Below are 16,347 nucleotides of genomic sequence, written 5' to 3'. Positions count from 1 at the left end.
CCGGGGCTGGATATTTCAACAAGACAACGACCCAAAACACTGCTCAAAATCTACTCTGGCCTTTATGCAGAGGAACAAGTACAGTGTTCTGGAATGGCCATCCCAGTCCCCAGACCTGAATATCATTGAACATCTGTGAGGTGATTTGAAGCGGGCTGTCCATGCTCGGCAACCATCAAACCTAACTGAACTGGAGATGTTTTGTAAGGAGGAATGGTCCAAAATACATTCATCCAGAATCCAGACACTCATTACAGGCTATAGGAAGCGTCTAGAAGCTGTTATTTCTGCTAAAGGAGGCTCTACTAAATATTGATGTGATTTTTCTGTTGGGGTGCCCAAATTGATGCACCTGTCTAATTTCGTTTTGATGCATATTGCACATTTTCTGTTAATCCAATAAACCTCATTTCACTACTGAAATATTACTGTGTCCTTCAGTTATTTGATAGATCAAAATGAAATTGCTGATCCAAACACCCAAATATTTATAAATGAAAATCATGGAAATTGTCAGGGGTTCCTAAACTTTTGCATACAACTGTATATAAAAGCCAATATGCCTAAATCAAACAGCTTACTCTGTACAAAAACTCCAACAATCAACCAATGGAACCATCTAGTGGATGTATTGTGACAGTCAATATTTCAGTAGAAATTCAACCTCAACAATTTGCCTACTAAGCACAACTGCGTGGCCTGGAGTTTCTGGAAAAGGTTTCTAATGATCTTGTTTTTCGATCAGTCTAAAAATAACAGACAATGAAATGTATACCTTGTAGACAATGATCTGGATGATTTTGAAGTTTGTTGGTGTATTTTAATACAAACTGCAAACAAATAAGTTCTCACACTCATATCTCAAAATGCAATATTGCAAACGTGTTCACATCTGCAGTTTTACTACTATAATTGTGAAGACCTTCTTGAATAGTTAACTGCCCCATGACTTAGTTGTGCTTGTGCCTATTTTTAACCATATGCTTATTTTTGGTTTTATGCTGTTTTAAAAACTCTGTAATCAGAAGTCAAATCTCACACTGAAGAGGTTTTTCTTTTCCCCTGAGGATGTTGACTGCCTTTTTGAAAGACATAGCCATCGCAGCTGTGCATGTTTTTGAGACGGATTGATTATCAATAGTTTAAATACAGATACCATATTTACTGCTAGCAACCCTCTAGTTAAATCATGCTGCATACGAATTGTTCCAGATCCAGATACACGTGATGGTGAAGAAGCTGGCGACGATGAAGACAATGTACAAGATGAACAGCAGACGGTCGATGACTATCCCGATCATTTGCCATTCTTGCGAGGTGTTGGTCCCCTGGAAGTATTTGTTCAGCTGGTGGCGAATGGCCATGAGATCTCTGCTCAGCTTCCTCAGTTCATCCAGCTCCGGCTCCGGAGGGCCCGGCGGAGGGGGTTTCACTGGAGTTGTATCACCATAGATGCTCTGAAGATGACTTGCTGTGATGTTTGTGATACTGGAATTCATTGCTGGTTCTGTCAAAAACAAAGGTCAGCTTGTTTTAGTTCTAATACATGTAAAATAGCTAGTTACTAATCATATAAAACTTGTGCAGAAAATGTCAAATGATTTTAATGTAAAATATTTATATAGCCACATATTTGTGTTGCTGAGGAAAATAAGCACACAAATGGGATTTAAAATTGGTGTGATGCTGATCTCTATAACATTTATTGTCGCAGTAATTCGTAACATTTCAAGTCCACTGTGCAGGACATATCTCAGTCTCAACCTGAGTCAGATGCAACATTTTAACACCAAACTTTGTGATTGAGAGTACTTCAACACTACTAGGTCAAGCATGCAGAATTAGGTCAAAATGAATAAATGGTGAAACCTCCAACTTCTGCCACTCCAAGTGGTAGAATAAATGCAAAATTGACCAAACCTACTGAAGAAAAGACATAAATCCAACGAAGCTCTAAACAGACGATTCCACACAATCACTACGTGTTAAATGGATTCACCGAGGTGAAATACTATTGAGCAATTTCCACAAAGGCCTTGGACAGCAAGGGCTGGGAACCATCGCTTCACAGTATGTTTCCTATTATCTCTAACTGCAACACACCTGACCACGAGTTAAACGCACACATTTTAATATATGGTGGACAGTTTCAGCACAGCATCTTTCGTTGCTTGAGGTAAGTAGCATGGTGGAAGTGTGGTTGTACACTGTGTCCTGATATACACAAGAGACATTCTTTGCCTCCACCTCATACTTATCACTACACTTGTCCAATAACTGACATGAATAATAGAAAGTCACCATTTGAAAAAGGGTGAAAAGGCTGATTAAAACTTCGGCTGACAAACAGAAAACTCTTTCACTGGCCATATATTTAATATATACAGTATTTTGCAGAGGAAGGAGAAGGGGAGATTTTGTTTTCTCATAAGTTCTTCAACAAAGGAGGTGACAGTAAACAAAGCAATATTAGTTTTCTGTAACTTAACATGTAGTCTTATTAATTTTTATTTAGTCCATCAAATGTTACTTGTGCTTCAAAGGATTTCACCATCAAATCCCTGCAAACTGAGTCAAACTAAACCAGTTGTCTGGTCAAAGATCTCACATCTTTTATAGTTAATATCAATAATAATAATAATGATATACCTCCAGTAGATGAGTTGATGAAGACTGTGATGCGGTTGCTCTTCTTTTGTTGAGGGAGACAAACGACAACAGCTAGATATCGTAACACAAGCACACTGAGCCAGTGAGGCGCCGCACTGTACTCACTGGAGCTGAGCTGGATATTAGTGATAAACACTGTCTCCAGCAGACTGGCCACCATCAGAGCGAGAGTGAGGGAAAAGAATATGCCTGCAGGAAACGACATCAGCAGAAATTCAGTACACTTTTCATTAAGTACATGCACACTAGTAACCTGGTTTTCAGTCATATCTTGGTTATGACCTTCTATTCTGGGAAATTATGTTTATATTAAAACTTGAGAAACCTGCTATTTATCTCCTTGTGAGAACCAGACCCTTCCAGGATACTAATGTCCAAGTAAACTGTAACAGTAAAACTCACTGAAGCGTTTTCTCAACACAGGGCAAATATTTGTATATGAATGGATAGAGAAGAGTGTCACTGTTCCAGAAAGATGAGAAACATGTTAATGGGGCTTTTTAAGCCTCAGTAATGTGTGTGTGTGTATATATATATATATATATATATATATTTTTTTTTTCAGGGAAGTTCTGGAGCTATGAGGAGCATCTTTTTTTCTCCTATGATTTCTAATTGGATTTTCTGAAGTTTATTTGTGATGGCCATCAGGGTTAATGTAGTGTAAGTCACAATGAATCTAAAAATATATGTATCACGTCTGTGTGTTCAGATTTGACTGAGTTAACCTATGCCTCCATGTGGTGTGTGTCACAGCCACTACTGCAGTTCCAACTGCTGACCTTGTTGGTGAGTGGTCCAAATTAGCGAGCTAAACAAAACAAAAACTTCCTGACTTTGTAGGAGACTACATGCCCATGTCCCTTTCAACTCAGGCGCTAGCGCCCCTCACAGTTTGAAAACCTCTGTTTTAGTGGAATCTAGCCCTGCAGATAGTTTGGTTTCATTTGTCCAGGTTTTGAGATTTTTGCTTTCACTCCAATACAATGAATTTGAGTGTTACTCTAAATAATCCACAGAATTCACTTAAAAAAAAGCTTTAATTGGAACTACTTTCAACTGAAGAAATAGTCCCTATCCAGAAATGTGATAATAAACACTTTCCTCCCATGTTGACATCACCAGAGTTGTTCAGTTGCCTGCAGTACATGGGTGTGGTTAAACTAAGCAGCTCATAGCTTCAAAAGCACACGTGCAGCAGTGAAGTCAGAAAGACACGCATGTTCCTTCAACCTTCTCTGGAATTAAATCAAAATCACTCACTGATGAGAGGCGTCGTCTCCCCAGTGGCAGGCAGCAGGTCGTTCATGATGAGCAGGAAAACTGTGTAGCCCAGGATGAGAGTCATCTTGAAGGAGGACCGGTCCACACTCTTGGGAGGCAGCAGGAAGCTGAAGAGGTCCACTGTGATGAGGAAGCAGCTGGGGATCAGCAGGTTCACCACATAGAGGATTGGCCTACGTCTTAGAATGACCTTGGGAAGAGACACAAGTACAATGCCTCAAGGTTTTAGTCAGACTTTGGACATTTATCTTCATTTCTTTCTGAATTCGGATGCAAAAGGATTCACTTTAGGTTTCTTGTCACATTGGAAGTGTGTTATCCTGCAAATGCTGACATTTTTAGAGTGCTGTGTATGGCATTTTCACATTTTTACTTTAATAAATCACCACTGAATACATTTTGTACTACTATGAAAGTTGCCCGGAGGTCCTCCTGCATTTGGCAAACAACACAATGATGTATTACTGGAAAGGTGTGGGACAGACAGCCACCACTTTCACTAACACTGTGTGTGTAGCCAGAATTTAAAGAATACTGAGACAGTCGATCAAATCAAAACCAAATCCATACCACCTACTATTTCTAAGCACGTTTTGAGTATGTAGTGTGTTCACTCTAGAAAAGTGACAAAATAAAGTACTCAAAACAGTATGCATACTAAGAAACACTTGATTTGTGTGTGTGCTGTTTATATGCACTATTCTCCAACAATGCAATGCATAAAGGAAAAAGGAAAAGGTTTCTCCCAACTGGAAAAACTAATTGTGGATAGTGATGAAACAGCTTTGTTAAATTTAATCGCCAGTGTCATTCTTAAGTTGCAGTTTGATTGATGTCTGACAGCACACGTATTTTATCATTTCCTGTTACTATAAAGCAGTTAAGTATATTGCTTTGTATGCCTATACTGTATGCAATTATCATATCGTGTGGAATTAGGTGTGTTCAGCTATTACAATTCAAAATAAGTGATCATAGAATAATTAAAAGTGCTTACAAAGTATTTGATCTCAGAGTAGCTTCCCGCTTCTAACGCCAAGGTAGAGCGAGCTATGCTGATATCAGCGAGCTCCCACTCCCCATTGGTCTCCAACACATCTCTGGACTCCGCCAGGATCTCTTCAGACGATCTGCTGTGAATCATCCTTATGTCTGTAGCTTGAATAACATTTAATAGCATATTTGTCAAATGATCTGAATGTGGGGCAACAGAAAAACTAAGGCAAAGTACGCCCCAGGTTAGAGAGTAACAATAGAAAAAAAAAATGCCCAGAGTTAATCTCCAATCAACATTTGTCAACTCTAATCACTGCTTACACCAGGCATTTTGTAGTATACAAAGTTGCATTTGATCCTGCAGTGATTTTTTTTAAGTCAAGCAGTTCAAAGATCGCACTTTATGTATTCAAGCAGGCTTACCAAAGTGCAGATATGATCCAAAGGTCAGCGAGCAGTTTTGGATATCAAAGGGGAAAGAGTAGATTTCTAATCGGCAGGAGCTGACCACTCTGACCGGCTTATCATCATATACGTGACCTGTGTTGTATAAGTAGACATAGGGAGTTTTGGGAGAGTTGTCCTCGGCCATGCTGTGAAATAATAGAATACAATAGAAAAAACATTTTAATTATTAATTAATTAATGATTTAATCCAAGAAATTTTAAAAGGACAGAGGAAAACAAAGACAAGAAGGTTCATATCCGTCTCAGACAGCTTCATTGTTTATTAGAATTTGTGTAATATTTTTTGACCAAAATGAGTTTGTCCTTTTATACTTAAAAAAGTCATAATTTTTAGCATAAAATGGATTAAAATGGACAAAAAGTAGATTCCTTAAGTTCCATAATACCAAACAATTATAAGACTTTATACCTGCATGGAGGTTTACCTCTCTTCTCCCTTCCCATCTATTGCTTCCAAATGCTTACATTTTAGCTTTTTACTTTACTTGAAGGCTAATTTCTTTGATTTGGACAATAAATTGAAAAAGCTCACAGACTACTGAAAATCATTTTAACTTACAACTCTGTGATGTGGACATCTGGGACCCAAAGAGTTTCTCGAGGGACAGAGACTCTTGTAGTTCCACATTCCTTCTCATCCCAGCTCAGTCCCGCTATGTCCCACTCCTACATTAAACAGAACAATACAAATGCGATGTGCAGCTCAGAAAACGGCAACCATTTTAACTGTGTCACTACAAAAACTAACAAAAAGAAAAAAAGAAAGAAAAATATAATGTTTCATTTACCTCACATATTCATTTTGGGGGGAAAAACGTTAAAATGTTACCATATGATGATAAGCATACAAGACATCATTTTGCATAAAAATATCTTTAGTCACAAGTTAATGAACAATAAAAAGTCAATTAACTTTAATTTCAGTGTATTCCATTTTAGTAATTTTGAACAACTAGACATGCATGTATCATTTGGGAATTAAACTCCCCCCAGCGGTTGTATCAAAAAAGACACGCCTCCTACCCTTTGGATTGGCTTATTTTGCTACAAACAAAAACTAATGCAATCAGAATAACTGGAAAGATGCTATAATCACATAAGAAATCTACACACAGTGGATTTAATTAGACAAAGACTTCTGAATTTACTGATGTTTTTGTAAGTGACCTGAAAACTTACCAGTACTTGCCATAAGACTGTTGTCACGGTTTGAGCTTTTTCATCCTATGGATGAGACATATTTTAGGTCAGTTAGAGGCAGTAATACAGATTAATTATGAATTTGAATCAATGAAAAAGTTATGCACGCTCATGTGCAGGCATGAGTAATTGTTTGTGTAGACTCACCACTCCTAAAATTCCCACCAGAGTGATACCGATGGTTATGTTAATTGGATCTGAAAACCTTTCTACAGGACGCACCAGTTTTTTAGGGAATAATTCCTTCTCAAGGGCATTAAACAAGGAATCAGGAGTTGGGCTGGTGCAGTTCAGTGCTGCTACAAAACCTGAGATTAAAAAGAGAAAGTAGAAAATTAAATTTGTGAGATAGCTGATATACATGCACATGGAAGTATGCAGTCCCAGTTCTTTTATTGGTATGTGCACAGAGGCATTGCAGATCTTTGTCTGCTGTATACAATATGGGTATGGTAGGGAAGCCAATGACGGCTGTGGTTACAATAGTTTTGTAATCTTGAGATCACAGGGTAAAATTAAATTACTGTTCTTGGCTTCTATAGTATGGTAGGAGTATGGTCAGTCACTAAATTGCCTCTCGCCTGATACATCTGAAAGATCAGATACCTTTAGAGTCACATCTGTATGTCTGTCAGACACTTATAAAAAGGGTTTATAAGTTGCAACTAAAGGCTTCATTAATGGTTAATGAACACAAGTTAGAGTTTTTCCACAACAATGCAAAAGTTGTTCTTATTAATGGCTCATAACTGGTCTATAAACTATTACTAAATGACACATTAATTATTAATCTGGCCGTGGACCTTTGCTGCATCTCTCAGTTCCAGTCAGTCTCTCACCTGTCATTAATAATAGCCCAAAAAATGTTAAGAAAATAAATAAAACCATTAGTTACAACTTATAAACAGCTTATAAAGGGTGCCCTGTTAGAAGATAGGTAGTACTGTTTTTTAAAATCAGATTTGTGCCTGATAACTTTGCCAATCTTTTAATAACCAAAATAAAGAGATTAATTCCCTGATATTCATTTGAAAAATAAAAGCTAGAAATAATAAATACCTCATAGAAACATGGACTGAAACTGTATTTATTAATGTGCCACATAGCTGTTATAAAACTCATTTAGTCAATATGCAAACTGTTGGCATATATTAATCTGTTTGCTTTCTTGTATTTCATAACTACATATATATTATTTATGTATACAGTGTATACAAGGTTCCCACTGTACAGGACCAGAAGCAACCGAAGTGCCCCTTTAACTGCCAACTTGCAATATTTAAGCTTTTAACAGATCATCTTCTTTGCTTATTTTGTGGATAGTCAAAATGTTTTCCTGCCTTACCGTGAAACAGCATGAAACAGATGAAGATGAGCACAGCGGGCTTTATCGCTGTCATTTTCAGTCTGAGTTAAGCCTTGTATCACAACAAGTACCTCAGATTACAAAACAAAAAAGGCATCAGTCTGCTCCATCAGTTTGAGACGTTCTGCAGGAGCAACATGAATTTTATCAGTAATTAGGTGAAATGTGTAACCTCCGCCAGAGGCTAATATTGACTCTGGAATATGGCACAATGTCGCATGACTATCCCAAGCCTTTGTGGTATTCCACTCATCTGTGAATGATTGTGTTTGCATAATGAGTGCTTGGATTGTTCGACAGGTTTTTGAATCATCTTCAGGTGCATTTGGATCATATGTGTCAACAATTTCTCTTGCATTTGCTAAGAGCCAAGGCAAACACAAAAGTAAGCACTTGGCTGGTTGCTGTCAGTTTGCCTTCTAGGGGACTGTGCAAAGGTTATGCTTTGCCTCTATTCGGTGGTTTAGCGTGTTAGCATGCTAACATTTGCTAATTAGCACTAAACTCCCATCAGCTGAGGCTGATGGGAGTTTAGTGCTAAATATCATTAGTTTTGCAGGTATTCAGTCATAAACTAAAGTATTGTAAATTCAATTTTTGACCTGGTGACCAAGGTGATTACAATTCATCTTGGGGGTGAACACAAATTGGCACAAATTTTTGTGCCAATCCATCCAGCAGATGTTGAGATATTTCACAGGATAAGTGAAAACTTTGAGGTGCGGGTGGTGCTAGAAGGACAGTCAGAGGATCATCCCAGGCTGTAGGCTCCATCCTCTGGGGATAATGAATGTTTGTACAAACTTCCATGGCAATTCATCTGATAATGTTGAGATGTTTCAGTGTGGTCCAAAGTGGTGGAGCCACCGGCTGACATTGCCATTGCCAGAGTCACGCTGCTAGCATGGCTGAAAATACGGTCCACTAATCATTTTTCATCAGCACTAAGGCTCTGTTAGCCCGTTAGCATAAGTCAAGCAAGTTCACAGAGAACTACATTAAGATATTGAGAGTACATGTTTATGCAAAAAGATTTTTTTTGATAAATAAGTGATTTAGTGAATAAGTGAAGATATGTCCTGAAATAAGAAAACAGAGTATAAGAATTCCCTCCACCAATCTTAGACATCTTTGACAGCAATAAACAAAGGTGAGACTGTGTTTAATAACCTCAAGACAAATAAGTGAGGCAATAAAGGTTTATGAAAGACAGAACGCCTCTCTAGAAGGCGTTAAATAACTGCAGTTTTCAGTGATAAAAAAAAGCCTGATATGAGTGAACCCCTCACAGTTTCCAGCTCATCCATTGCTAACTTGAAAACATTGTTTTAAAAGGTGGTGGGCAGAGTTTCAAAGCAGCAGGTAGATTGTTTAAGGTGCTTAACTACATCCTCCAGAGTTTTAGCATTGACAGCATTGAAAGTGGACATTGTAGCAAAATTCTTTCTCTGTGGTGGCAGAAGTGGTCTTGTTCCATTGTTTTTGGGGTCACTATGATATTTTAGATTTTTTTCCCTGAAGAAAGATGCAAACTAATGACATTTACTGACAGAGAAGAGACCAGGGGCCAACTGTGCTGGGGGATTAGTTAGCCTTTCAACAGCAGCAAATAACACATGGAAATTCTAAATATTTTCTGTTGATGATGATGATAATGATTATACAGTTACTGCCCCTAAACCATTACACTACATTTACTTATTGGTGCATCCTCCAGGACACAAAACTAGCAGTACTGCATGTACATGGTATTTCCTTGCAAAAACAAACACAGAAAACAAAATTTAAACAAACATTACAGAAACAATAACCTTCTACTATTGCCTTCTACTTATACAAATTGCTTTTTAATTTGTTATTTAGGCTTCCTATGAATTCCCTGGTTCACATCCAACCCATGTCCAGTTAGGACTGACGGATCCAGACGCACCACATGGAGATGATGACCAGGGCGTAACAGGAGATGAGCAGCAGATAGATGCGGAAGAGCAGGAAGTCGAGGACATATCCCACGTGGCACCACTGGCCCTGCAGCTCGCTCTCCTTCTGCAGTGAGGTGAGGTGGTCACGAAGGTCGCCCAGGTATCGACAGATCTGTTGCAGTTCAGGCAGAGCAGCAGTACCTGGCAGGAGAATAGTGATAGGAGGGATCACAGTCTACACCCAGTGACTAGCAGCTGTAACTGTTGTGTAGCTGCTTGAACCAACAGACAAAGCTAATGTTGGCTTGATCTGTTTAGATAAACCAGCTAGTAATTACTCTGAACTTAGCATGGACTTCATGCACAAAATTGGTAATTTTTACAAGACTGCTGCTTTAAATTGTATTTGTGAAGCCAGTTTCTGATATATACTCTACATATAAGGAATAAGCTGCTTTTCATTTGTTTGATTATGGAGATAAAGAATAATGAGCAAAGCAATAATGAGAAAATGGGCTAGCTAGCTTTAGTAAGACAGAGCTAGCATCAGTGTTAACCTTAACTGTGATTCATTGTTATAGTAGAAATTGTTTCATTATAATATGGCTAGGTTTTTTTTAGATGAGGCATATTTCCTTTCCTGACGTACATAGAATTATATTTCTTTTTTTGTTTTAATAGATGACCTCTAGTATTTTCAAGGTCAGGCCTCACTGAGCAGCTCCAGTTGACAAAAGGAATATCAAAGTAGTATTTGTTATTTACTGAGTCTGTTTAATTACCTCCGTTGCTGGTTGGGTGCTGGGCAGGTGTCTGGCTTGCTGGTTGGATGATCCATGGGCCTGAGCTGTCATTTGGGCTGTCAGGTTTATCCTTCTGTGGTATAGAAGGGGGCTGGACGTCCTCCGGCCATCGGTAGCAGATGAGGCTGGCTATGTATTTGAGGACAACCACCCTCACCCAGTTTGGAATCTCTTGATATTTCATGGTGCTGTGGTGGAGGACATTGGTAATGATGACCGTCTCCAGTAGACTGATGACCATGAGGGCCAGACACACCGAGAAATAGATACCTAGATTGAAGGATAGATTGAGAGATCAAAGGATACACATTAAAGAGGTCATATGTAAAACTTCTTTCCTCAGTAGCAGAAGGCAGCCAAAATGTATCTGCAGCGAGTTGACAGAGTTGTTGGTTAGTTCCATTGACTCAGTGATTTCTTTTACAAGGTACTCAGATTTCCAGCTTTCAAAACTCACTTTCAAGACTGTACTCTGTTTTGGAACAATAATATAGTATTTCCTCCTCAGCAAAAGTGTTTGTTTAAATGAAAACATTTATAATGCAGCTTAAAGGAAATGGCTTGTGGTGGGGGTCACCACCTCTGACCTATGATGGGCGTGCCGTTCGCTGTGCTGGGCAGCAGATCGTTCATGATGAGCAGGAAGACTGTGTAGCCCAGGATGAGGGTCATCTTGAAGGAGGCGCGGTCGACGCTATGGGGGGGCAGGTAGAAGGACAGGATGTCGATGAGCATGAGGAAGGAGCTGGGGATCAGCAGGTTGACCACGTAGAGCACTGGCCGCCGCTTTATGACCACCTAGTGAACAAGACTCAGTTTAAAGAGTTTTTTGTATTTATGCATGAAACAGTTGCTTGTTTACACATCCAGCAGTTGCCCTCGGATTTTCAGATTCACTTTGGCCTTTGTACAGATTAAACAAACGAGATATAACATGTTATTCTGTGTGCTTTAGAGGTGCTGGGAGGCAGATTTTGTTTCCTTTGGACAGAACCAAGCTAGCTGTTTCTCTGTTTCCAGTCTTTATGCTAAGCTAAGCTAACCGGCTGCTGGCTCCAGTAGCAAATTTACCATACAGACAAGAGAGAGGTGTTGATCCTCTCAACTCTTGATCAGAAAGCAAATAAGCGTAATATCCCCAAATGTCAAACAGTCCCTTCAACATAAGTGATCGTTGTTGCTGTACTATGTCTGATAGCCAGATATTTTGTTTACGGCTGTTATATTTGCAGAGGTAAGAGTAGAAAACTCATGGGTTTCCCTCACCCAGAAGGTGATGATGTCCCACTCATCGATCCCAAACTGGAGGATGGAGGTCTCCCCGAGTATGTCCACCAGCTCCCACTCTCCACTGGCTTCCAGGTAACGCTTTGAGTTTTCAGACATCTCCTTAAAGGTCAGGGCTGGACTGACCCTCACATCCCTTACTGTGAAAGAAAGAGAAAAAAAACAAGAGAGGGAAAGAGAGAGGGAAAACTAGCCAGACAGTTCTGTAGTACAATCTAAGCTAACATAAGTAAATAAGTTAGTTAAATGTAATAACTGATTTATTACATAATTATTTTGATTTTTGTTTGTTTGTTTTTCCTTTTGTATTTATTTTTATTCCCTGCAAAAGATCCCAAAAGTGCAACAGATTACAGTTGCATTTTCTGACCCACTATTGAGCCAGCTTAAAGCTGGTTCAGTCTGTGTAGACAAAATTTGTCTAAGTGTAGCCAATAACTAGATGAGTTTATGATTGTGTGAATGTGTAAATGTTAAGAAGCCTTTTCTTACTGGTGTGCATGTAGGAGCCAAATGTAAATGTGCAATTCTGCACATCAAAAGGAAAACTGAAGATCTCCAGGTTGCAGGCTGAGACAAGCCGAAGCATCCTGTCCCAGCGAATGTGACCTGTGTGGTTCACGTAGACGTAAGGACATGCTTGGGAAACATCATCATCCACACTGGGAGGGTTGGAAGTGGAGGAGTCAGAATGAAGTAAAAGAAATTAACAGAAAAACACATTGAGATGGTTAATTAATGAGAGCCATGGGGAAACAAACATAGAGGTAAAATCACATTCACAATTCATACAACCATTCTGCTCTCTCAGCTTCGCATGCTGGATTTTCCAAAATATTTTAACAGGAGGATGAGCGATGCCCCTCCCCAGGCAGATGATGCATTTGCTCACCCTGTGTAGCCCCTGGGACTGATATATGTGCCGCCACCTCAAGGAGCGATGATGCAGCTGGTTCACAAGATCAGGAAACAGCAGTTGTCATTTTAGTATCTCCAGATTGTCAGTGTGCCAGGTTGTATCTGGACATAGTTTAGATAGGACTCGAGAGTCTTTGGCTGCCCTCAGACATGCCAGGAACTCTGATTCAGGCAGGAGGAGGGATCTCCTCCCGTCCTGTGTCAACACCTGCAGCTGAATGGATTATCACTTTGCAATGGTGGGCACTGTTCAGAGTGCATAAGCCGTCCAGTGCTTATGGGGTTAAATGTTCACTTTTGGTGAGTTGGTGCTAAATATGAACCAGTGACACTTAATCTCACTGGAACTTTACAGGATGTCAGTGGGTGGTAAGTGTGTCCATCTGAATTTAGTTTGTGCTTACAAGATGCTCAGGGATCCATCAAAAATAAAAAAAACACAACAACCACCTTTTATAGCTAGAGAACTTACAACTCATACACGATGATGTCTGGAGACCAGAGCTGCCTCACAGGGAGAGAAATCCTGATGACGCCGTCACACTCATCAGGGTCCCAAATCAGGAACTCATGGTGCCAGTACTGCAGTAAATTAATCAACAATAATCACTGTTAAACTTCCAACATAAAACTAAAATGTCTGCTTGTCTGTCATTTTATAATCTCTGTATTTGTTCCTGCTGTGGTTACAGGCACATGATAAATTTGGATCAAACTGCATCACATTTATTGACAGTGTATTATGTCTTTCCATGCTACTTACCAGTCTCAGCCACAAGAAAGTGGTGAGTATCTGGGTTTTCTCATTCTGAAATACAGTAAACAACAAGTAAACCTGATGCGAAGCTGATTGCTACATCTTAAGCCAGGTTAGAGTTAATTAAAAAATGCAATGATTTATAACAATACATATCATAATCAGTAATATGAATTCCAGTGATGAATGTTTGCACATTTATAGATTGACAGCTATAGTGGAGGTTCTCTTAGAACTTCTATAATCTGGATTCAGGTGCTCTTAATATTTTTCTTAGATCTCTAATTGACAAACTCACCACCCCCAGGACAGCATACAGGGTGAAGGAGATGTTGGTTATGGTGGGATTGCTGAGGTTCACTACTGGCCTGAAGGATTGTAGGTCAAACACAGCCTGCATGGACTCATGGGTTGGACCGCTGTGGCCTTCTTCACAGGACAGTTTACTATAACATAGAGACACTGACAATAGAGAAAATTTACAAAAACACTTTACTGTTGCTTTAATTACATCTTAATTGCACTTTTAAACTTTCCCATTATTAATGATTTTGAGAAAATGATGAGCTGTTTTCTAAATATAAAGCTATACTAAACCATGTAAAACAAAATGCTGTACTTTTCATTTGCAGGTTTGCTTACAAATGGATCAAATTAATCAAAACTATGAAAAAATATATGTATTTTTTTTACAGCAAAGTTACTAAACAGAATATTATTGCAGACTTAAATATCAGAAGAAATCATAATTATATAGACATGGAACAGAAAGAGCTTTGAATAATCACTGTATCATTAAACTGGAAGCCAAACAGCTAGATACATCGAGTAATGTTATGATATTGATAATATAGAGCATAGAGTAAATGCTCTTTGATAGTAGACATTACTTGAACATGTTCTTCAAACGTAATGTATGACTCAAATAAGGTGAAAGATTCCTTTATTTTGAATTCGACACTAGACATCACAAATGTAAAATATAGTGGATTGGTACATGATGAATGTTTTCAGGGTTTTTCTCCATTTATACATTCTCATATGCAATGATAAGAGTCAAGAATTTAAATTTGCCATTAAAACCTGAAAACAAACAGAATAAACTACTACAGTAATTATTGCTAAAATAATAACAGTGAGGTCATTATTCACACGAGGAGAAAGAGAAACTTTTCAGTTACAGAGCTAAACATGCTTCAGTCTGGAAAATAAAACACATACAATCAGTAAAGTAGTGAATAAAAGTAGGTTATCATTACCTGACATTAAGAGTAAACCTGAGATGATGCTGATACTCTGCTGAGACGGACTCATGCTGGATGTTTCTGATGGACCAAATATCCTCCACAACCACCTATCTAATCGTGTGTAAAGCAAAGATAGCTTCTACTTGTAAATGCACACACACACATTTGTTTTTGCCTCTTAGCAGGTCATTGAAATGACTAACAGTATTCTCTGGAGACCTACCCTAACCTTAACCACAACCACTATAATAATAATAATAATAATAATAAAACTTTATTTATAGAGCACTTATCAAAACAAAGCACAAAGTGCTTCACAGAGAGAGAAATACTACAACAAACACAATACAAACACTACATGGTTAACACCAACCCATAACATAACCCTAACCAAACCCTAACCTTACACAAAAACTAAAAACCAAGGCAAATCACTCAAATGTGGTGGTTTACCTTGAAGGAACCAGCTTCTTGTCCCCATAATGTGTGAACAGTTTTTTCTCCACAGTATGAGTTATACAAGTACTCACACACATAAACACACACAATCACATGCAGACTATACCTCTACAAACAAACACAACACGGTACTAATTAGAAATAGCTATATGTACATTTAGTTGCCCCATTAAAATTGTTTATATTTTTTCTTTCAGTACAAACCTCAAGTAAAAAAGGTTTTCAAACTTTTATCTTGCAAATAAGTGCACAGACAGAAAATGTTTATCCTTTGGAGGACATTTAATCCTCATGAATAGGTATAAATGAAGAGAAACGCAAAACACACAACATTGTGGTATGTCCAGATGGATCACAACACACACAGGACAACATAGGACTTGTTGTTCCACACCTTCGGTAACCACTCACCCATTTTATTTTTCAACACCTCCACCAATGGGAGTTAGAATCTGTTCCATTCTCCAGTGCTGTGTACTGTACTGTCGAACCACATGCTTAATTTTGCTTTTATGCTGCTTTAGAAACCTGTGACTCACTGATCACCAGTCAACATATACTATTTACTGTTTATTGTTAAACTGGGCAATGCATAGCCAAACAGATCCTTGGATGAGATTGAAAGTGAATGCGTAATATTTTAAAATACAGGGTCCAAATGAAGCATTTCAGAATCACTCCTAGGAATCTCACTGAAACTTCACTGTGACACTGTGACACCTGCATCAAATAAGTAATAATAATAGTAATAATACATTTTTTAATCTTCTACTGAGAAAATCAAGAAATACTAGATCATGTTATCATTATCTTTCATTTTAGCATTCTAACTGTAAGCTGCAAACCAGTCAAACGTTGCTGATGATCAGTATACTTGTGTGATTTATCTCTCCTGCCAAGTCAACCTTCGTACGAGTTGTTCCAGATCCACATACAGTACAGACCAAAAGTTTGGACACACTTTCTCATT

At 38.5% G+C, this 16,347-nt stretch overlaps 2 protein-coding genes across 3 annotated transcripts; both read right to left on the bottom strand.

The window, feature by feature from the left end:
- Positions 1 to 450: 450 nt before the first annotated feature.
- LOC122878349 (5-hydroxytryptamine receptor 3A-like) lies at positions 451 to 8,359 on the bottom strand. The gene is made up of 9 exons (XM_044201058.1): positions 7,964 to 8,359; positions 6,766 to 6,926; positions 6,598 to 6,642; positions 5,978 to 6,084; positions 5,374 to 5,543; positions 4,952 to 5,112; positions 3,934 to 4,144; positions 2,650 to 2,859; positions 451 to 1,507 (listed from the first exon to the last, which is right to left on the bottom strand). The coding sequence occupies exons 1-9, from the start codon at positions 8,016 to 8,018 to the stop codon at positions 1,188 to 1,190; spliced, it is 1,440 nt and encodes a 479-aa protein (XP_044056993.1). The 5' UTR covers positions 8,019 to 8,359; the 3' UTR covers positions 451 to 1,187.
- An 810-nt stretch (positions 8,360 to 9,169) lies between these two features.
- LOC122878350 (5-hydroxytryptamine receptor 3A-like) lies at positions 9,170 to 15,150 on the bottom strand. Of its 2 annotated transcripts, none has more exons than XM_044201059.1 (9): positions 14,931 to 15,150; positions 13,970 to 14,133; positions 13,678 to 13,722; positions 13,387 to 13,496; positions 12,489 to 12,658; positions 11,976 to 12,136; positions 11,297 to 11,507; positions 10,689 to 10,979; positions 9,170 to 10,107 (listed from the first exon to the last, which is right to left on the bottom strand). In XM_044201059.1, exons 1-9 carry the CDS (start codon positions 14,983 to 14,985, stop codon positions 9,890 to 9,892), a joined length of 1,425 nt encoding a protein of 474 aa, XP_044056994.1. In that variant the 5' UTR covers positions 14,986 to 15,150; the 3' UTR covers positions 9,170 to 9,889. The 2 variants fall into 2 exon arrangements, with proteins under 2 accessions (XP_044056994.1, XP_044056995.1); XM_044201060.1 differs by having other exon boundaries at positions 13,970 to 14,117; positions 14,931 to 15,017.
- Positions 15,151 to 16,347: the final 1,197 nt, after the last annotated feature.

Source organism: Siniperca chuatsi, linkage group LG6, assembly GCF_020085105.1.
Source record: "Siniperca chuatsi isolate FFG_IHB_CAS linkage group LG6, ASM2008510v1, whole genome shotgun sequence".
NCBI classification, from domain to species: domain Eukaryota; kingdom Metazoa; phylum Chordata; class Actinopteri; order Centrarchiformes; family Sinipercidae; genus Siniperca; species Siniperca chuatsi.
This window is presented reverse-complemented; position numbering and strand designations above follow the sequence as displayed.

Excerpts from the sequence above, each read along its gene's own strand:
- LOC122878350 (XM_044201059.1), bottom strand. The coding sequence starts at position 14,985 with ATGAGTCCGTCTCAGCAGAGTATCAGCATCATCTCAGGTTTACTCTTA. Across the intron at positions 14,134-14,930 it reads AGGTTTACTCTTAATGTCAG|TGTCTCTATGTTATAGTAAA; the intron begins GTAATGATAACC and ends CTCTATTGTCAG. Across the intron at positions 10,980-11,296 it reads GAACGGCACGCCCATCATAG|GTATCTATTTCTCGGTGTGT; the intron begins GTCAGAGGTGGT and ends CCTTCAATCTAG.
- LOC122878349 (XM_044201058.1), bottom strand. The coding sequence starts at position 8,018 with ATGACAGCGATAAAGCCCGCTGTGCTCATCTTCATCTGTTTCATGCTG. Across the intron at positions 6,085-6,597 it reads CAGTCTTATGGCAAGTACTG|GAGTGGGACATAGCGGGACT; the intron begins GTAAGTTTTCAG and ends TGTTTAATGTAG. Across the intron at positions 1,508-2,649 it reads CATCAACTCATCTACTGGAG|AACCAGCAATGAATTCCAGT; the intron begins GTATATCATTAT and ends TGTTTTTGACAG.